At 37.4% G+C, this 18,117-nt stretch overlaps 1 protein-coding gene across 1 annotated transcript; it reads right to left on the bottom strand.

Annotated features, from left to right (window-relative positions):
* Positions 1 to 1,773: 1,773 nt before the first annotated feature.
* On the bottom strand, positions 1,774 to 2,425 carry LOC106760425 (nucleolar protein 58-like). Its single transcript, XM_014643859.1, has 2 exons — positions 2,351 to 2,425; positions 1,774 to 2,184 (listed from the first exon to the last, which is right to left on the bottom strand). The coding sequence occupies exons 1-2, from the start codon at positions 2,423 to 2,425 to the stop codon at positions 1,774 to 1,776; spliced, it is 486 nt and encodes a 161-aa protein (XP_014499345.1).
* Positions 2,426 to 18,117: the final 15,692 nt, after the last annotated feature.

The raw sequence follows: 18,117 nt of genomic DNA, 5'->3' as shown, positions 1-18,117 counted from the left end.
CGTCCACGTCGGCCTAGTACTCATTACTCTCCTTTTTCTCAAAAATACTACAACATGAAAATATCCTAGTACTCATTATTCTCGTTTTCAAACAAACAATCAATCTTTCCCCTAGAACTATGTAACCCTGACTTCTCATTTTGAGAATACATAGGAGCATGGTCAATCCTTGTCAGGCTCAAGAAACTAAAAATATATTGTGTTTCTTTATAGTGTCTTTTTTGGGGATAGTCAAACATTTTGAAAACCACACCGTCTTTGCATATTTAATTAAAGGTACTACCTTCAGGCAGGTGTTGTAGGGTGTTGATACCTTCCCTACGACTAACCGACTATCGAACCCAGAATTTGGTTTTCATAGACTGCGCCTTATCTTTTTACGATTTTTTCTATAGTTTTCCAAAATAAACTACAGTGGCGACTCCATAATCTTTTTTTCAAAAATCGTTTACCCTAAGCGTTTTTAAACAAGTCCCCTAAGCTCCAACTCTCAAAATTTTCAAATTTCATATATTTTTCACTCACTTCACACCCCCTCTCTTACTCAATGCACACTTAGCCTCTCACACCACTAGAACATTCAACAATCAAACCCCTATAATGCAACTAGAACATCATCAAAACAAACAAACAAAGATAAATTCAATAAACTGGGTTGCCTCCAATGTAGCACTTGTTTAACGTCACGAGCCTGACCCAAATTCTTCTAGCACCCATCAGTAGATGCAGACCTTCTTACCATCACCCATCAATAGGTGTACCTTCTTAGTATCCTTCAGTAGATACTCAATCATCTAGCATCCATCAGAAGATGATATGCCTTAGTAGGATCATAACCCAACAAAACAATGTTCCAAAGTATTTAAAAATTACATCACCAAAATAATTAAATCAAAGAAATCAATATTTTTAAATCACTGGGGTGCCTCCCAACAAGCGTTCTTTTAACATCATTAGCTTGACCCAGTAAAGCTCAAGTTCCATCTTCAGTGTTGGTCTTTCTCTTGTTTTCATCACACCAACTCATCAACTGCTTTCAATTCACCTTTTTTACTCTTCTTGAATATGGAGCTTCAATCTCTATCACTTCATTCTCTTTAAAGTCTTTCAAAACCCATAAGTTGTTTCTGAATCTTACGGACTTTGAATTGTCCATCTACCAAGTCATAGTGAATCGTCCTTCCTTTGTCATCTTTTTCTTCTTCCCTAACGTATGTCAAGAAACAATTGTTACCTTTGATGACCGGCTTGGTAGCTTTAAGGTTAGTCACTAGTGCATCCTTAGATGCAGCTTTATGACTAGTCTTTTCTACTTGAATCTGCTTATCATTAAAGACATCAAAGATCACCTCCTCTTCTTGGTCTTTAAGAACTATCAACCCATCATCCACATGGATGATTACCTTTGCCGTTTTCATAAACGGCCTTCCAAGAATAATAGGGATCTTCTCATTTTCCTCCATCTCCGTTTTTAGGGGATCCATCCGCCATTAGCAAATAAATCTTTGTCGGCTTCACATCAAGACCATCAATCTTCTTAAGCACAGATAGGGGCATCATATTAATGTTTGACCCTAAATCAATTACGGCTTTCCCTATTTTCACATTCCCAATGATGCAAGGAATGGTAAAATTTCCTAGGTCTTTAACTTTTGGAGGACGCTCCTTCTTCAAAGCCAGACTACAAGTACCCTGTTCATCAATAGTCTCCTCATCAAAATATCTTTTCTCTTTGAGGAACTACTTCATGTACTTTGCATAAGCAGGAATTTGCTACAATGCTTTGGTCACAGGTATAGTAATCTTCAATTGCCTGAAAATCTCCTTAAAACGCTTATATTGTCTCTCTTTATCAATTCTTTCACGCTCATTAGGATAAGGAAGAACTTTTTCGCTTTTCTCACTTTTTTTCTCTCCCCTCCTCTTCTCTTTCTTTTGTGTCTCACCCTTACATATTCTCTCTTCTTTTTCCTCTCTCTTCTCTAACTCAACTCTTTCTTCTTTCTCTTCCACCCTCTCATCAACTATGCTCACTTTGGCTTTACAATCTTCCTTGGGATTAACCTTAGTGTTAGCCCCAAATTGCTTTTCTGCTTTGTCCTCCATCCTCTTGGGAAGCTGTCCAACCTGCATCTCCAAATTTCTTATGGCAGTTTCAGTGCTCTTATTAGTGGAGGTAGTCATCTGCATAAAATTTTGGAACATCTTTTCCAACTTTGTAGTTCTATCAATCAAAGCAGATACTTGTTGCCATAGTGATGGTTGTTGTTGTGGTCTATTGAATTGTCCAGCTTGTCCATTCTGACCTTGACCATCCTTGGGTTAGGTTTCCATCCCTGGTTGAAATTACCTTGGTAGAATTGGAATTGATTGCCCATGTAATTGACTTCCTCTTGGGCCTCCACTGGATAAGCACATTGCCCATTTATACGATCACCACTACATAATTCACAGAGTTGATGTTGAACCTGTGAAACGTTTTTCAGCTCCTTTAGCAACTAAGCGAGTGTCTTTGTCAAATTCTCCAACTGTTGAGTTATGATTTTATTTTGTGCAAGCAAGGCATGTTGAGATTGTAATTGTAGAACTCCTTTCTGTTGAGGTGGAGCTCCTATTTCATTATGCATCTCGTTATCATTAGTAGCCATGTCGTCAATCAACTCAAAAGCTTCCTTTGGAGTCTTGCACTGTATATTACCTTCAGCTGAGGCATCTAGTATTAGCTTCGTCTGAGAGCCATGACCTCCAAGGAACAAAAGGACTATTTTTGCTTCATCAAAGCCATTGTAGGCGTCTTCCTCAACAATCCTTTGTATCTATCCCATTCTTCACCTAGGGTTTCTTCCATGCCTTGCCTAAAAAAAGAAATTTCTTGCTTACCCTTGTTGATTTTAGACTGCGGGAAGTACTTGTTCAGAAACTTTGAAACCACAACTTCCTAGTCAGTAAAGCTATCCTCCGGGAAAGAGTTCAACCATAGATTAACATTGCCTCCGACAAGTGTATCAAATCGTATCAAGTAATATAAATGGTAAGACCAAGTATCGTTTTCCATAGAGACTCACTGGCCTAAATAGTCATGTGATTTCTTGATTATTTAAGACTTGAGAACGAAAATTTTAGATTTTGCAATGAAGAAAATAAACATGAATTCAAGTGTTGATCAATTGACCAAAAGAATGCGCAAGTGAATGGTGTATAAAATATGGAATGATTATGTTGTTGGGGTTTTGGCTTATCCTATCCACTCTCATGTACTTACGAATTCATCTTCTTCATTAATGTTAATGTCACTTTCTAATTTACTTTAAACCCGATGCCTCGGTGAAGAAAACCTACTCTTAATTACTAGTTCACAATGTCTTGTATCCCTAGCAACTAATTATGCATTACATTCGCACACAAGCTTATAGGCAACCAACCCTCCTATCCCTATGTCTAGGTAATATTGCTTTTGGGAGAATTTTCCTAGTTTTAGATTTCCTCGCATGTGTCCATATCGACAAAATTCATGATCATGCAATTGAATGTTAAACAAACCATGCATAGAGTGTAGAGGAAAAACCCTAACAATTAATGAAGTAAAGCATATATATTAAAAATCAATTCAATACATGAGAGTTTCAAAGGATTACATTGTTTCCCCAACAACAATGGAGGTTTAGTTCACCATAGACATGGTGAAACTAGATGAAATTAATGAAAAGAATGAAAGATAAAACCCTAAAAGTTGAAGATCGGAGCTTCCGCATCCAAAATTCGTCTCCCAAGGGTGAAAAGAGTGTTTCTGCGCCTCTTTCTTTCAAAAGATAGAACCTCTAGGTCGTCTAAACCCTGATATAGTTTATAAAAATTACAGAAAATTGGCCCAGACCCACGTTGTCAGCACTCAGTGGTTAAAGTGACGCTCATCAGTAGCTGCGACACTCAGAATAGCGCTCAGCAATGGCACTCAAGCGCTAGACAGAGAACTCAACAGCAAGCTTGGTGCTCAGCGGTGGCGCCCAAGCGTGAGACGGAGAACTCAACAGCAAGCTTGGCACTCAGCGATGAAAATGGCGCCCAACGCTAGTTCCGATTCTTCTTTTGTGTTGTTTTCGAGCTTTTCCTGAGTCCAACTCCTTACTACTTCAACTTCTTTTATCCAATTCATCTTAATTCTTGCCAAAACAAGGAAAACCAAGCATAAAACCCATAATACCACCTTCGACTCTCTTATTCTCCAAACTTAAGCAAAAACATGACTTCAAGCTAGTTTCTGTCATTAAGGGTGTTTTTAGTATCAAAGTTAAGTATAAAATAATGGTGTTTTCAACCGTTATCAGACTCCAACATTGAACACCAGTGTTGGTACAATGTGCATATGGTGGCTGGCACAATCTAGAACTCTGATGGTGGTACAAAATGTTAGCACGGGCAGGGGAAGTTTGTTGCACATATGAAAGAGGAAAAAGGGGTAAAATAATAAAACCTAGTTTAGACATATGGATAAAAACGTATTTTCAACTTTTTAGCGGGTAACGGGTATCCGCGGGTCAGATAGTGTAGTATTAAAATATCCCCAAACCCACAACCCGTGGATAGTAAATATCTACGTATGCCAACTATCCGTTGCGGATTTTATCCGCGGATATCTCCAAACGCTAATTTTTTTCCCATCCCTAGGTACAAGAGTGTGACCGATTCCTTGCACTATGGAGTTATGGTATTGTGGAGGCTCATGATGTTATTTATGATGAAGGATTCATGATGAGGTTTGTTCTGTTGGAGGTACATGTGATGATTATTCGTGGTGACGATGTGTTTGGAAATGATCTTGATAAGAATAACGTGGATGGTTTAGTAATGATATAGTTAATGGGGATGTCGATGATGATCGAGTATAGAAATGATTATGTGAGTAAAGGTAACACTATAGATGAATGATTGTTATTAAGTTGTACTTGCTTTCTATGTACAAATTTTATTGTTATTAATTGTGTTATAGTAGCTTACCCATATTTTTTTGTGTTTGTGATTGTATATGTCTTGCGATGATCGTATGACATTTGGATGTACGGGAGGGGATGTTGTGGATGCTCCAAATGCATGATAGAGACGCAAGAGTGGGAAAAAGACTTAGTTATTTAGTTTTTGTGCTATAAATTTTAGAAGTAATGTAATTAGGTTTACTGTGAGGTACGAGAAAATAACACTTAAGTGGTGCACGCGTAGCAGCTAGTCATTGGGCCAATTTTAATAGCAAAAATAAAATTTTAGTAAAACTTACCTTGAAAAGGTTCAGCCCATTTCTCTTTCACGTTAGTTCACCAAAACACAACTCCTTCTACTTTTTTTCTTCATTTGCCCTACCTTTCAATCCACCATAACTTTAAGTCTATCCATCCTTTTCCTAAATAGGAAGCTTATAAGCATTCTGGATGCTGAGGACAACATTTTCAACGATTGATTTCTTTTTCTCTCAACAGGTAAGAAAAACCCCTTTTTAGTTTGCCCTAGGGCTTAAGCATGCGATTGAACTTGTTGCATGCAACCCATTTCATTTTCTTCCATAATCTAGCTTCTATTTAGTTCTAAAATTCATCCTACATCATCAATTGATGATTTATAGGTGATTCTACTATTTCGGGAGTGCAAGCGAGTGGTTCAGGGTTTTCCATGAGCTTGGCGTCTTGCATAGAGGTAAGGGGAGCTAGTTTTATTTCTTATTTTATTGTGTGATGTGAATGAATGACAAACTTTGTAGTGGTATGTTGTGGAAGCATAACTTTGAGTCTAGTTAACTTGAAATGCACGTGTGGAGGTGTTTAATATGCAAATTTGGTGTGTGATGATTTGATAACGGTCTAAAAACTGTTATTTTCATACTTAAATTTGATAGTAAAACACACCCTTTATGGCTTAGAATGATCTTTAAATCAAGTAAAACACTTAGTTGTGTCATGTAAGAGTCAAAAGTTGGTTTTAGCGATATTATGCTTGTTTTGCAAGGTTTTAAAATGAATTAAAGATGAAAGTGAAGTAAGGTGGACTTAGACCCATGAAAGAAGGAGAAAATGATGAAAAGAAGGGTCAAGCCAATCGTTGAGCGCCAGAATGGTCCGCTGAGCGCTCAAAGCGATTAGATAAAAACTGCTCAGCGGAAAAACTGACAGCTGAGCGGTCAAAGCGGCAAGAGGCAAACCGCTGAGCGGTGAATTTAGGCGCCTGGGCGGTTGTCTATTTTTTTTTGTTAGATTCTGTAAATCTTTCTGTAATCTATCTGTTATCTTTTTGGGCTTATATATATCCCCAATGCGAATTAGAAAGTGATTCTTTTGGCAGAGAGAAACGTCCAGAGCTATTCCACCCCTTGGAGGAGGTTCCCTGGATGCTTACGCTCCATTTAACCAAGTTTAGGGTTATTTCTTCCATTCTTTCATTATTTTAATCTAGTTTCACCATGATTATGGTGAACTAAACCCTTTGTTCTTGGGGAATAATGTAATCTTTTGAAACTCTCATATATTCAAATTCTTATTTATTTCATATGCTTGTCATATACTTGTTTATCAATTGTTGGGTTCTCATATGTGCTCAATGCTTTTATTATTTAACTCATTTAGTAAAAGATGTTTGTCTTTATCGATATGGGGACGTACGGTAATGTCATGAACTGGTGGGAAATTCCTTGATTATGCCAATATCGCCTAGGAATAGGGGTAGGACGATCAATTATATTTGATTCTAATCACATTGCATTATTGGTTACTAGGGGAGGCTAGGGATAGCAAGCCGGTAATTAATAATAGGCTCTTTTCACCAAGGGATTGGGTTAAGGGTAAATAAGAAAGTATGCATGGCAGTTAGATAAATAAGTTAAGTAAATAAGAAGAGTAGATATATGAGAGTGGATAAGATGAAATTGTAAACCCCAACAACACCATTCATCCATAGTTTCTCAAAACCAATTGAATTAACTACATTGCATGTTTATTTTTGTTCTTTGCATAGAACCACCAAATTTATTCTCTTCTCAAGTCTTACGCGATTAGGTTACATGAAAGTTAAGGCCTAAGAGTCCTTTGGGAAAACGATACTCGGTACACTTGATAACGATTTGGTACACTTGCCAGGGACTTAACATGATCGTATGCTGTTTTGGAATGATTTGGAATGCTGAAATTGTGTATGTTGGGACTGTTTTGTATGGAAATTCTCTTGTGGTACTGCTAGAGAGGAAATCAATTGTCTTTAGGGTCAATTTTAGTCATTTTAGAGGAAGGGCGGTAGTGATTTTGAGCAAATGAAGTTTGTACAGTTATTGGATTGTTGGGGAAGTTTTATCCACTGTATTGTGACTTGTTTGAGTCACTAAATTGTTCAAAATAGGTGCAAAAAGGTTAGATTGGATTTTAGGTCTCTAAGTTGGAAGAATTGGTGTTTTAGAGTTAGAATGAAGTGTAAATCGCTTAGAAAGGTAATGGAGATGTTTAAAATCATTGAGATAAGTTTAATTGTGTCTAAAACAAGAATTAAATGTGTTAGAAGTTGGTAAAAGTCGTTAGAAATGGTCACAGAGGGTGTTGTCCAGATTCTGCAGAATTCTGCATAATTTGACCATTCGGTCCTGTGGGTCTCGGTCAAAGAAGGATTGGTCCTTCTCATGACCGTTCGGTCTTGTAGGTCTCGATCAGAGAAGGAATGGTCCTTCTCATGACCGATCGGTCTTGTATGTCTCGGTCAGAGAAGGAATGGTCCTTCTCATGACCGTTCGGTTTTGTGAGTCTCAGTCAGAGAAGGATTGGTCCTTCTCATGACCGTTCGGTCATATATGGGTTGCCCCACTTGAGTCTTGCCTGTTGGAACCATTTGGTCTGGATCTCTCGGTCCTGTATTGCTCTCGGTCTTGTGTGCTCTCAGTCAGAATAGGTGGTTGGTTCCTCTTGAGCTTTGATAGTTCATAACCGTTTGGCTTGTCAAAGAGTGCTCGATCTAACACTCAGTCCGTTCCTAGTGGTCGGCCAATGCACTAAGTGCTCGGCTCTTGCTTAAAACGTTCAGTCCAAACTGGCTAGTTAAATTGCTTTTGGTAGATTAAGAGTGTATTGATTTTATTGCAAAGTAAGAATGGTTGATGTGGTATGATGTGTATATGACTTAATATGGTATGAGAGGTATATTGTTGACTCAAGAGGAATATCCTGTGATTTAAAGTGGTGAATTATAGTTTGAAAGCATGTATGTACAACTATGGTCGATGAACGTAATTACATTGTGGTGTCCTGTAGTCTACTGTGATTGACCGTATGAATGGCCGGAGTTCCCGATGGGGTCTATCTTGACATTCTAATGATCATCCAAGCTCAAGGAGAGAGTGATGAGTCATGTGGTGAGAATAACAGGAGGTCCTAGGGTAGGCGCTTTCACTATAGGCCTATACTGCTGTAACAGACTAACCTTGTGTGTGGTGGGGTGTAACCCTTCGACAGTGGCTTTGCAAAGCAGTAGGCCCACTACAAGTGCATAAACCCCTGGAACTCGACATTTCATACTAGTCCAGATGGTCAAATCACATGGTCGGTCATTGGTATCAATAAAATGCATTTAGTCTTAGCCTGTATTGTTTATGGTCCTTGCATGCTTGAAATACTTGATTGATAACATGCTTTTTATACCTAGATCACCCTTGCATTGTTTGTTGTATGTGCTTGCCTCCCCCTTTGCGATGATCATCCAATCCTTTGGATGTGAGCAGTAGTTGATGATGTGCCCTTGGTGCAAGCATTGGAAAATGAAGAAGGTGCAGCCGTCTAGGGCTTCTAATAGCTCTTAGTTGAATAGATTGTTATTTTGACAAACTTCTAGCTTTTATTTTCAATAGTTCGGTACTTTTGGAACATACTCTTTAGGCCTCTTTAAAGTTTAATAGCCTTGTATTTTGGAGAATATTGGAAACTTGCACTCAAGTTTTATTTCGTTTTAACTTCCTCTATATTTTTGGATGACTGTATAAATATTTAAATACTGTTATCTCTATTTCTCAACTGCTTTTACATATTATAATAGCTGAATCCTATTATATTATATGTATATATGATATTTTGGGATGTCACATTTATGGTATCAAAGTAGTTTTTATCCTTAGAGAACCTGTAGGTTGTGTACATACCTTGTCTGTGCTTGTGTGCTCTTAAATGTACGGAAGCACTCATTCTCATTTCTTTGAATAAGACTAATCGTTTTATTCTCTCACTCGGAATAGACCATGGTTCCTAGGTTAACCTACGGTTTGTGGGTTTGTCGTGACTTTCTTGTGGAAAGTTGAATCTGAATGGTATGTTGTACCATTTGCTCCAGGACTAGATTGTGAAATTATGTATTTAACTGGAAGCTTTGAGAACAAAAAATGTCTCTATAGAAGGAATGAGGGTAGACACTCATGACTTTTACCAGAGATGATTTTCCTTTCTTAATTCTGAATGTTTGGGATAAGAAAGAGTTGGGATTCTAGTGTTATTTTCTATAGAAATTCCTGCCTTGTTTTTGCCTTTGTGGTGGTATATTGTGCTCTAGAGTAGTAGAGGAATGCAGATTCAAGGAGAACTTGATCTGTATACCTTCTTTAGAAATGGTTTAAGCCTTTGAGACACATTCTTGCCTCGAAGACAAGGAGTTAGAATACCAGAATTTAGGTTTCAAAGGATGGGTGAATACATATTGGAGTTTAGAAAAAATGTTTGGGTGAAGAATTTTCAAGAACAGAGTCAGCAGATCGAATACCGTGCATTCCATAAGAAGAGTTGGATTCGAAGGCTAGAATAAGAGAAGCTTTGGATAAGCATGGGTGTAGCAAGGTTTGAGAATTCAGTGTGATTCAGTATATCAGTAACGTCAGAGGTCAGAAGAAACGAAGTAGAAGAAGAAGAGTTGAGAAGAAGTTGTGAAAGATATAGAACAAATTTAAGGAGCGTGTATAGAAAGTCAAAATTTCCGAGTTAAAAGAATGTGAAGTCTTTGAAGGGAATTAGAGTATCGTTTGGGTTTTTGAGTTAAGTGATAATTAGAAGAAGATGGATAGGCATTATTGATAACGGTCTAAAAACCGTTATTTTCATACTTAAATTTAATATCAAAACACACTCTTTATGACTTAGAATGAGCTTAAAATCAAGTAAAACACTTAGTTAAGTCATGAGAGAGTCAAAAGTTGGTTTTAGATATATTATGCTTGTTTTTACATTGTTTTGCAGGGTATTAAAGTGAATTGAAGATGGAAGTTAAATAAGGTGGAGGTAAACATACCTAAGATTGATTCTATTGTTGATGATGATGTTATTAATAGGTATGTTGATGATTATATTGTTGATGAGCCTGTTTTTTATTCTCCCTCCTTGCATGATGAGAACCACTTTTTGCTATCACATTTGAATGTTTGTTCTCCATGCACTCAACATGAATCTGAGCCTGTTGTTGATATTGTTTCTAAATTTGAAAATGATTAATGTTAGAGGGTATATCTGAGGTTCAGCCTGTTACACTAGGATTGGGTGTTATACCCCTGCATGTTATTTCTGTGGAACCATATTGCACTAACCATGTTGCAGGAGGTATATATGAATTTGACCAACACACACCCATGGTGGAAGACAAAGGTGCTGACAGTTTGAAGATTAATAAGCACCAGCTGAACCTGCTCATCAACAATCACTTCTTCTTAGATCCAGCTGTGGAGGATATCTCCCTGCTCGATCAAATTTGGAGGATGAAGCAGTTCTTCCACAACACCTCCTTGATGAATCCGATGGTGGACAACATCTCCCTGAAAGTCCAAAATTGGCAACTGCCACCATGACCAGGGGAGTTTTCTTTTCCCTTCTTCCCTTTTCCCATACTTTTATTGCACTTGTCCATGATCTATTGACTATTCTGATTTCTGATGTGATGATTGTGACACACTGAGGACATTGTGTAGTTTAAGTGTGGTCTATTGGGGAGATTCTGAATTTTCTTTGATTTGTTTATGTTTTCTGCTTTAAATTTTTTGTTTTCTATGTAGTTTTTTTTTCGTCTTGTGTACAGTTTTGCAAGTTTCTCTTGATTTCTGGACTTTATTTAGGTAGTAGATGTGTCTTTCACTTCATTGATACTCTGATTGGTTTGAAATCCTTGCTTTTCTATGCTTGGAAGATGATTATGATGTTTGGGAGGTTGACTTGATTGTGACAGAAATGCCCTGTGTGAGAATTTGAGCCACTTGATATTCTTTCTTGTGTGTGATATGTCTCTTGATTGCTAGCACATATGCCTTGGCTTGACTCTTGTTGATAATTCTTGATTGATATGCATGTTTGGAAGTGATAAAGGCAGTTTTGTTGTTGAGCCTCTCTAACCAGATGAGCCTACCCTGTTTTGATCCTTTGACAACCCCTTTGAGTCTATACTTTCCCCTGTTCTTTGTTTTGAAGCTCATACACCAACCCTAAGTGAAAAACCATGATTACCTTAACCTTAGGGAATTTTGGAGCTTTGGAAGTGTTTTGGGAACAAGTGTGGTCTCCTTGGGGATTCAGATGAATTGGCTAGTTAGTTCCTCTTCTTGTTTTGTTTTTGTATGTATATGTGCATTTTGTCTCTTACAGTTGTGTTATGAAAAGAAAAGAGATAAAAGAAAAGAGACAAGATGAGAAAAAAAAGAGAAATATAAGAAAAATAAAAAAATTGTTGTGAATAGTGGAGTCAAGAAGAGGATTGAATTAGAGGTTTTGGGTGTGATTTGACAATGTTTACACTTGTTCCCCATTGCTCCTCTATTCCTTTTGGTTTGTAGCTTATTATCCTTATTTATCCTTCTTTTTGCTTGGCCCCATTACATCCATAAAAGACCTTTTGATTTGAATATGCATATGTTTTAAGTGTTGATATCAGAGGCTTGCCAAGTCTGTTGTTGTTTGCTTTCTTGAGTACATTGAGTTGACACTGTTTACCCTAGACACTTGAGAGAAACACTGATAGTGTGCATCTGTGAGCTTCTGTTGCTTTTGATTCACCTCTTAAGCTGATTAATCATTTTGCCATGCTTGAACTGTTTGGATGATTTCTGTGAGTATCTGTTTTCCTTGATTCTGTGTTGGACACTGTCCATTTCCTTTCTTAGTCCAGATTTCTTGAGAATTGTGTAACTCTGTTTCTTTCATTGTGAGCCTTTATTTTCTGTCTGTTGAGTCTGTGTCACTTCCCTGATGTCCTTTGATCTATTCCCTGATTTGCGTCTTGATTTTGCCCAGGATTGCAAAAGACTAAGTGTGGTCTATTTTGATGAGTCGATATTTTATTAACGACACTTAGTTTATTGTACCGAATTTAATCAGGAAAGTGTGTTTAATTGTCCAGTATTTTCCCGTTTTTGCCAATAGTGCTTAATTTGACCGAAAATTCTAATTTTAATTAATTTGAATATTCTGAGCTAATTATTTGCATTATTAATTGCAGGGAAATTTTTGGAGATATACTTTGGAGCATTGGGAATGAGACAAAATATTTCAAGAATCTTCCATAAGAGTTTTAGAATTAGTTGTATTTTAATTTAGTAGTTTAGAATTAATCAAAATTGTAATTTAGAAGGTTAGCTTTTTTTTTTTAGACAAGCTAGTGCACATTGGGTCAAATTTTGGCAAAAACACGATGGGCCCAAATAGTAGAAGGACACTTGGCACTCTAGGGTTTTTGGGTGGATTCCACCCATCCTTAAAAGATGACACATGGCCCTAGATATTCCAACCAACAGCCATCACTTGCTTAATTTTCTTTGGGCTGCAACATTTTTCTCACACATCTTTTCGGTAACCATGTTTCAACTCTTGGATTTTGGATGAATTTGCTTGAAACGTTGGATGTTGTTTGGTTGAACGAAGCAATCACCTTTCCATTTCTAATTTTGAGCAAACGCTGATTTACTTTGCTGCAACGTTCATTTTTTTTATTCCTCAAATTTCATTGTTGTTGGCCGTGAAGAAGTGTGCACATGGTGATACACTTGGAGAATCACATTTTCAATTGCTAGTAGGATGAGCAACGCCTCCTTTTCTTTTGCATTCGATAAATGAGCTACCAGCCGCCACTTTTTCTTTGATTAATTCCTAGGATATTAGCTGCATGGTGCTTCATAATTAGAAATAGAAAAGCGCAGCTGACGATGCACAAAGGGAGGAGCATCACTGATCTTTCTTTTCTTTTGGAGAATAACTATTACAGCCAGAATGTAGCTTCTAAGAGGATTTTAGATTTTTAAACGGGTGCAACAGCCACCACCACTCTTGGCATTCAACGTTTTCCTTTCCGTTCTTGTGGACGTAGAATTAGATTTTCTTTTAGTAAGAAAACGCTGATTTAGCTGGGGCAGCATGTTGTTTCATTTTCAATTGGGAAGAAAGCATTTATGTTTTGCTAGTGGAGGACACACACGCTGGTTTTATTTTGCTGGAAGAAGTGCTCTCCCAGTACAGGCGCTGATTTGTTTTTGTTAGTTTGGACATTCACTTCCATGAGTACTAGCGATGGATTTTTGTTTTATTCAAGGCAACAACATTTAATCTTTGCTTTAAGAGAAGGGAAGCAGCTTACTCATTTAGTTTCCTCACTGTTAACGCATTCTTCTTTTCTTCTAGTACTTTTTCCGTGAATATGCATTGATAGATTAATACAATTAGCATTTTAATTTATTTTATATTTTTTTCAATAGTTGCAATTTGAATAGCATTAGAAGTGTTGTTGAATTAGTTCTTGCATTTCAATTTGTCATGTTTAAGCTTTATTCCCGCAATGTTGCATTTCATCTTTAGCCAAGTGTTTTCATTTTTATTATCTATTGCGTTTTACTGTTCATCTTGTTTTCAAGTGCGGTTTCAATCTCAGTTTGCTTTTACTAATGCTTTTATTGTTGCCTGTAATGTTTAAGTTCATTTGGTGCAATGCAATTAAACTGTTGTTACGTCTCCTACGTGTTTACTGTTCCAGCGTTCTATTTTTAAATCCTGATGAATTCTGCATTTTCTGGTTTTGTTGTGTTTAGACCATTCGATCTTACTATTTTGACGTTTAATTCCATGCTTTCAATTTTGTTATGTTTAAATTCATGTTTTAGTCTAGTTCATCCGTATTCACAAAACTTTTCACAAAACCCCCCCACTTCATGTCTAACCTAATCCTCGAACCACATTTGGTCATTGAAAGACGACCTAGGAGTCATTTCCTAGTCTATACTGCATTCTTTTATGCACATTAAATTTGCATGGGGTGCGACACCCATCACCAAGGACTTAACAATTATCAACAAGTGGATTTGCCATACCCAAGTTTAGATTGGCGTTTCAAGAATTGTGGATAATTTAGAATAAAGGTTTGACCATTGACTGAGATGAGCGATTTCAAGTGTCAAAGGAAGGACTACATCAGAATGTCAGTTTGACCGGAAAGTATAAGGTTAGAGAATTAAGAGCACAGTGAATGAGGAAAGAAGAAGAAAGGTTTTAGAACAGATGATCAAGGGTGGTTGTAGTATAAGTGGCTCAAGAGGGTAATTCTTCAAGAACAAGGTTTTAAGTTAGTCTGGCCGAGATGAGGGTAATAAGAATTCTAAGTGATGTAGAAATTGTGGAGTTAATCTAAGGGCTCAGTTTTGAAGTTCATATGAAGAAGTTACTTGAAGAATAGTATCTTCTAGGTCTCTCTGGTTCCTTCCTTTCGTTACCCATTGTCTTAACTCTTTTTGAAGTAGACATTCCTGCATAAATCAATTTCATCCAACAAAATTCACAGAAACATCATTAGAGGATAGTGCATCATCAGATCATATAATTCTTTGAGGAAAAACAGGGCTCCTCAACACACAAACATCCAAAAATCAACATTTAGACAAAACAGCTGCAGACCGCTCAGGGTCAATAAAGACCGCCCAGGCGGTTTGCCTCAAGCCGCGCCACCGCTCAGCTCCAAAACAGACCGCTCAGCGGTGACGGCTAGGGTTTTTCAAAATCCTTGCCTAAATGATCCTAATCTCCACTCTTTTGCTAATTTCATAAATCCAGACCACAATTATGAAATTCAATCAGTTCAACCAGTTCCTATTCTATCAATTCATACATAGAAATCAAAAACTCTAATTTATCATGTTCCTAAGCATGTTCATCAACAAATCCCAAACTAGAAACCCTAAACATGAATTTGCATACTTACTTGACTGAAGATTGTGAATGCTTGCAGAAAAATTGCTTAATTGATGATGGATATCCTCTCCAATGCAAGTCTCTCAACCAAAAACCCCAAAACTTGTCAAAGCAATGGTAGAAAATTGGATTTTTAGTGAGTGGGTGAAGAGAAAGTGAGGAAATCTCTCTAAAAAACTCTTGAAAGTTAAAGGATAGTGCTAGGGCTTAGGAAGACCGCTCAAGCGAAATGCAAAGAAGGGTTTCAAAGTGAAAAATGTGAAAAACTGCTCAGCTTTTAAGCAAAGCCGAGACACTCAGCGCCGCAACCGCTCAGCGGTCTGCGCCTATTTTCACTTCTTCTTCTTTTGCTTTCTTTTGAGTAATCTTTCCTTCTAGCACTCAATTTCAACCTTCAATTTTCAAATATATGCCTTTCCCCTCTCAGATGCAATCATTAACATGTAATGCACTTAACATAGGATTAAAAACGAAATAAACAACAGGGTTGCCTCCCAAGTAGCGCTTGTTTAACGTCACGAGCCAGACCCAAACCTGTTTAGCACTCTTCAGTAAGTGCTTATCCTTCTAACACCCTTCAGTAGGTGTACTTACCTTGTATCCTTCAGTAGATACATAAAAATTTAGCATCCCTCAGTAGATGCTACCCAAAAAGTCTTCAAAAATTCAATAAAATACATGTACAATATCAAATACCCTAAAACTAGAAATGTTTATACAAAGTGGGATTTAGATAAAATCACTTCATTCCATCCCGGTTGGGATCTTCATCAACCCAACTCATCAATTGCTTTCTATCCACTCTCTTTATGGCTCTTGTGAATGGTTTCCTGATTTCCAACTTGTCATTTTTCCGATTCTTAATAACAAGCCACTTCTTATTCTTGAATCTCACTTGTGCTCCTATTGGAAGTGGTGTGTATTCAGTGTGGACAATGCCTCCTATGTCAACCTCCTCATCTTCAGGTACTTGCAAAACATTACAACTATTAGAATTAGTACGTGTTGTGTTGTCCTTTAGTGCAGCTTCTCTTCTTGACTTCTTATATCTGGCCCGCTTTTTAATTCTAGTACTTTTCTCTTTAAAGCCAGTATAAAAGAGTACATTCTCTTTATCACTCATCATGATCCTTGCATCATGGATACTGATAGACATCTTGGATGTTGCCATGAAAAGTCTTCCAAGAATTACTGGAATTCTTTCCGCATCTTCCATACTCATGATGATAAAATCAGCTAAGAATTCTAACTGCTCCACCCGAACAACCACATTTTCCATCATACCAAATGGTGTTTTAACTGAACCATCCGCCATTGTCACTGTCAGATTAGATGGCTTTAACGTTAGCCCTCCAATTTTCTTAAACAAATGCATGGGCATCATGTTAATGCTAGATCCAGAATCTATCATTGCTTCCCCTATATCAACCTCATTGATCATACATGCCAAATTCAAGCAACTTGGATCTTTCACTTTAAGCGGATAATTCCTCGGAGGTTGAACCTCAAATTCATGCTCATCATCATCTTCATCTAGATCTATCATATCTCCAAGATAAAATTTCATTCTTGCAGGAATCTGTTTAATAATTGATGGCATAATATTCATTTGATTATAAATTTCTCTATTCTGGTCATTATGACTATCTCGTGTTTCCTCTTCTTCTTCTCCTTGCTACTCTCAATGGCTTAACCTTTCTCCTTTTTTGAGTATGTTTTTGGATAAGGTAAAGGTTTAACATACTCTTGTTCTTTCAATTTTTCAACTTCTTCTTTCCTTTCATCACCCTCACCATTTTTCATATTTTTTCCTCTCTCTCAATCTTTCTCTTGCTCATTTTTTTCTTCAACACTATCTTTTTCTACCTCTTTTTTTCAACTCTCCTCTCCTCCAATACTCTCCCACTTCTAGTAATCATTTCACATGCCTCATTTTCCTCCCTTTTATCAACATAGAACACGCTACTCTCCACAACTTTTTGAAACATCTCTTCTGAATCAATGCTTCTTTGTATTGGCAAGAATTGAGGCTGTTATGAACGTCTTGGAACTGTTATCATCTCCTGTGGTAAGCCAGATAATTTCTGAATAATTCTATCCAGTTGTTGAGTAATTATCCTATTTTGCTCCATCATAGAACTATAATCCTATGCTTCTGAAATTTTCTGCACAACATCAGCATTCTCGCTCTGTATTTCTTCATTATCCGTTATACTTTCAATTAACTCATAAGCCTCATCCTCAGTTTTCATTCTGATATCCCCTCCGGCTGCAGCATTTAATATCATCTTTGACTGCACCTGTAGTCCTCCACTGAATGCAAGAACTATGGTTGTCTTCTCAAATCCATGAACCGGGGTCTTTCTTAACAAGCTTTTAAACCTATCCCATTCTTGCCCGAAAGTCTCTATCATGCCCTGCTTGAATGATGAAATTTCTAGTCTTCCCTGTGTAATTTTTTATTATGGAAAATATTTCTTGACAAATGTTCTAGCCACAGTCTCCCATGTAGTAAACGTTCCTTCAGGGAAAGATTTGAGCCATGTCTTAGTATTGCCTCCCAATGAGAACGGGAACAAGCTAAGCCTCACCATATCATCTGATACACCAGCCATCTTCACTGTGTTGCATATTTCAATGAACACTATCAAATGGTCATAAGGATTCTCATTTGACAGGCCATGAAACGGTTTGTTGTGCACCAAGTGTATAAGTGTTGGATTCATCACCATGTTGGTCGTTTGATCCGTAGGCATGACTATGCTGTTAAAATGGAAAGGGCCAACCGTATTTGATTGGTCTGCAAGAGTACGTCTTGGATGAGTTCTTTCAACCATCTCCTCTGTTCTTCTATCTAGTGAAGGTGATAATAATCTTTCAGGGGAAGGAAACAAATCCCTAGATGGGCGTCTGA

The sequence above is a fragment of the Vigna radiata genome, chromosome 1, assembly GCF_000741045.1.
Source record: "Vigna radiata var. radiata cultivar VC1973A chromosome 1, Vradiata_ver6, whole genome shotgun sequence".
Taxonomy (NCBI): domain Eukaryota; kingdom Viridiplantae; phylum Streptophyta; class Magnoliopsida; order Fabales; family Fabaceae; genus Vigna; species Vigna radiata.
The sequence above is the reverse complement of the archived record's forward strand: the minus strand, read 5'-3'. Positions and strand labels throughout refer to the sequence as shown.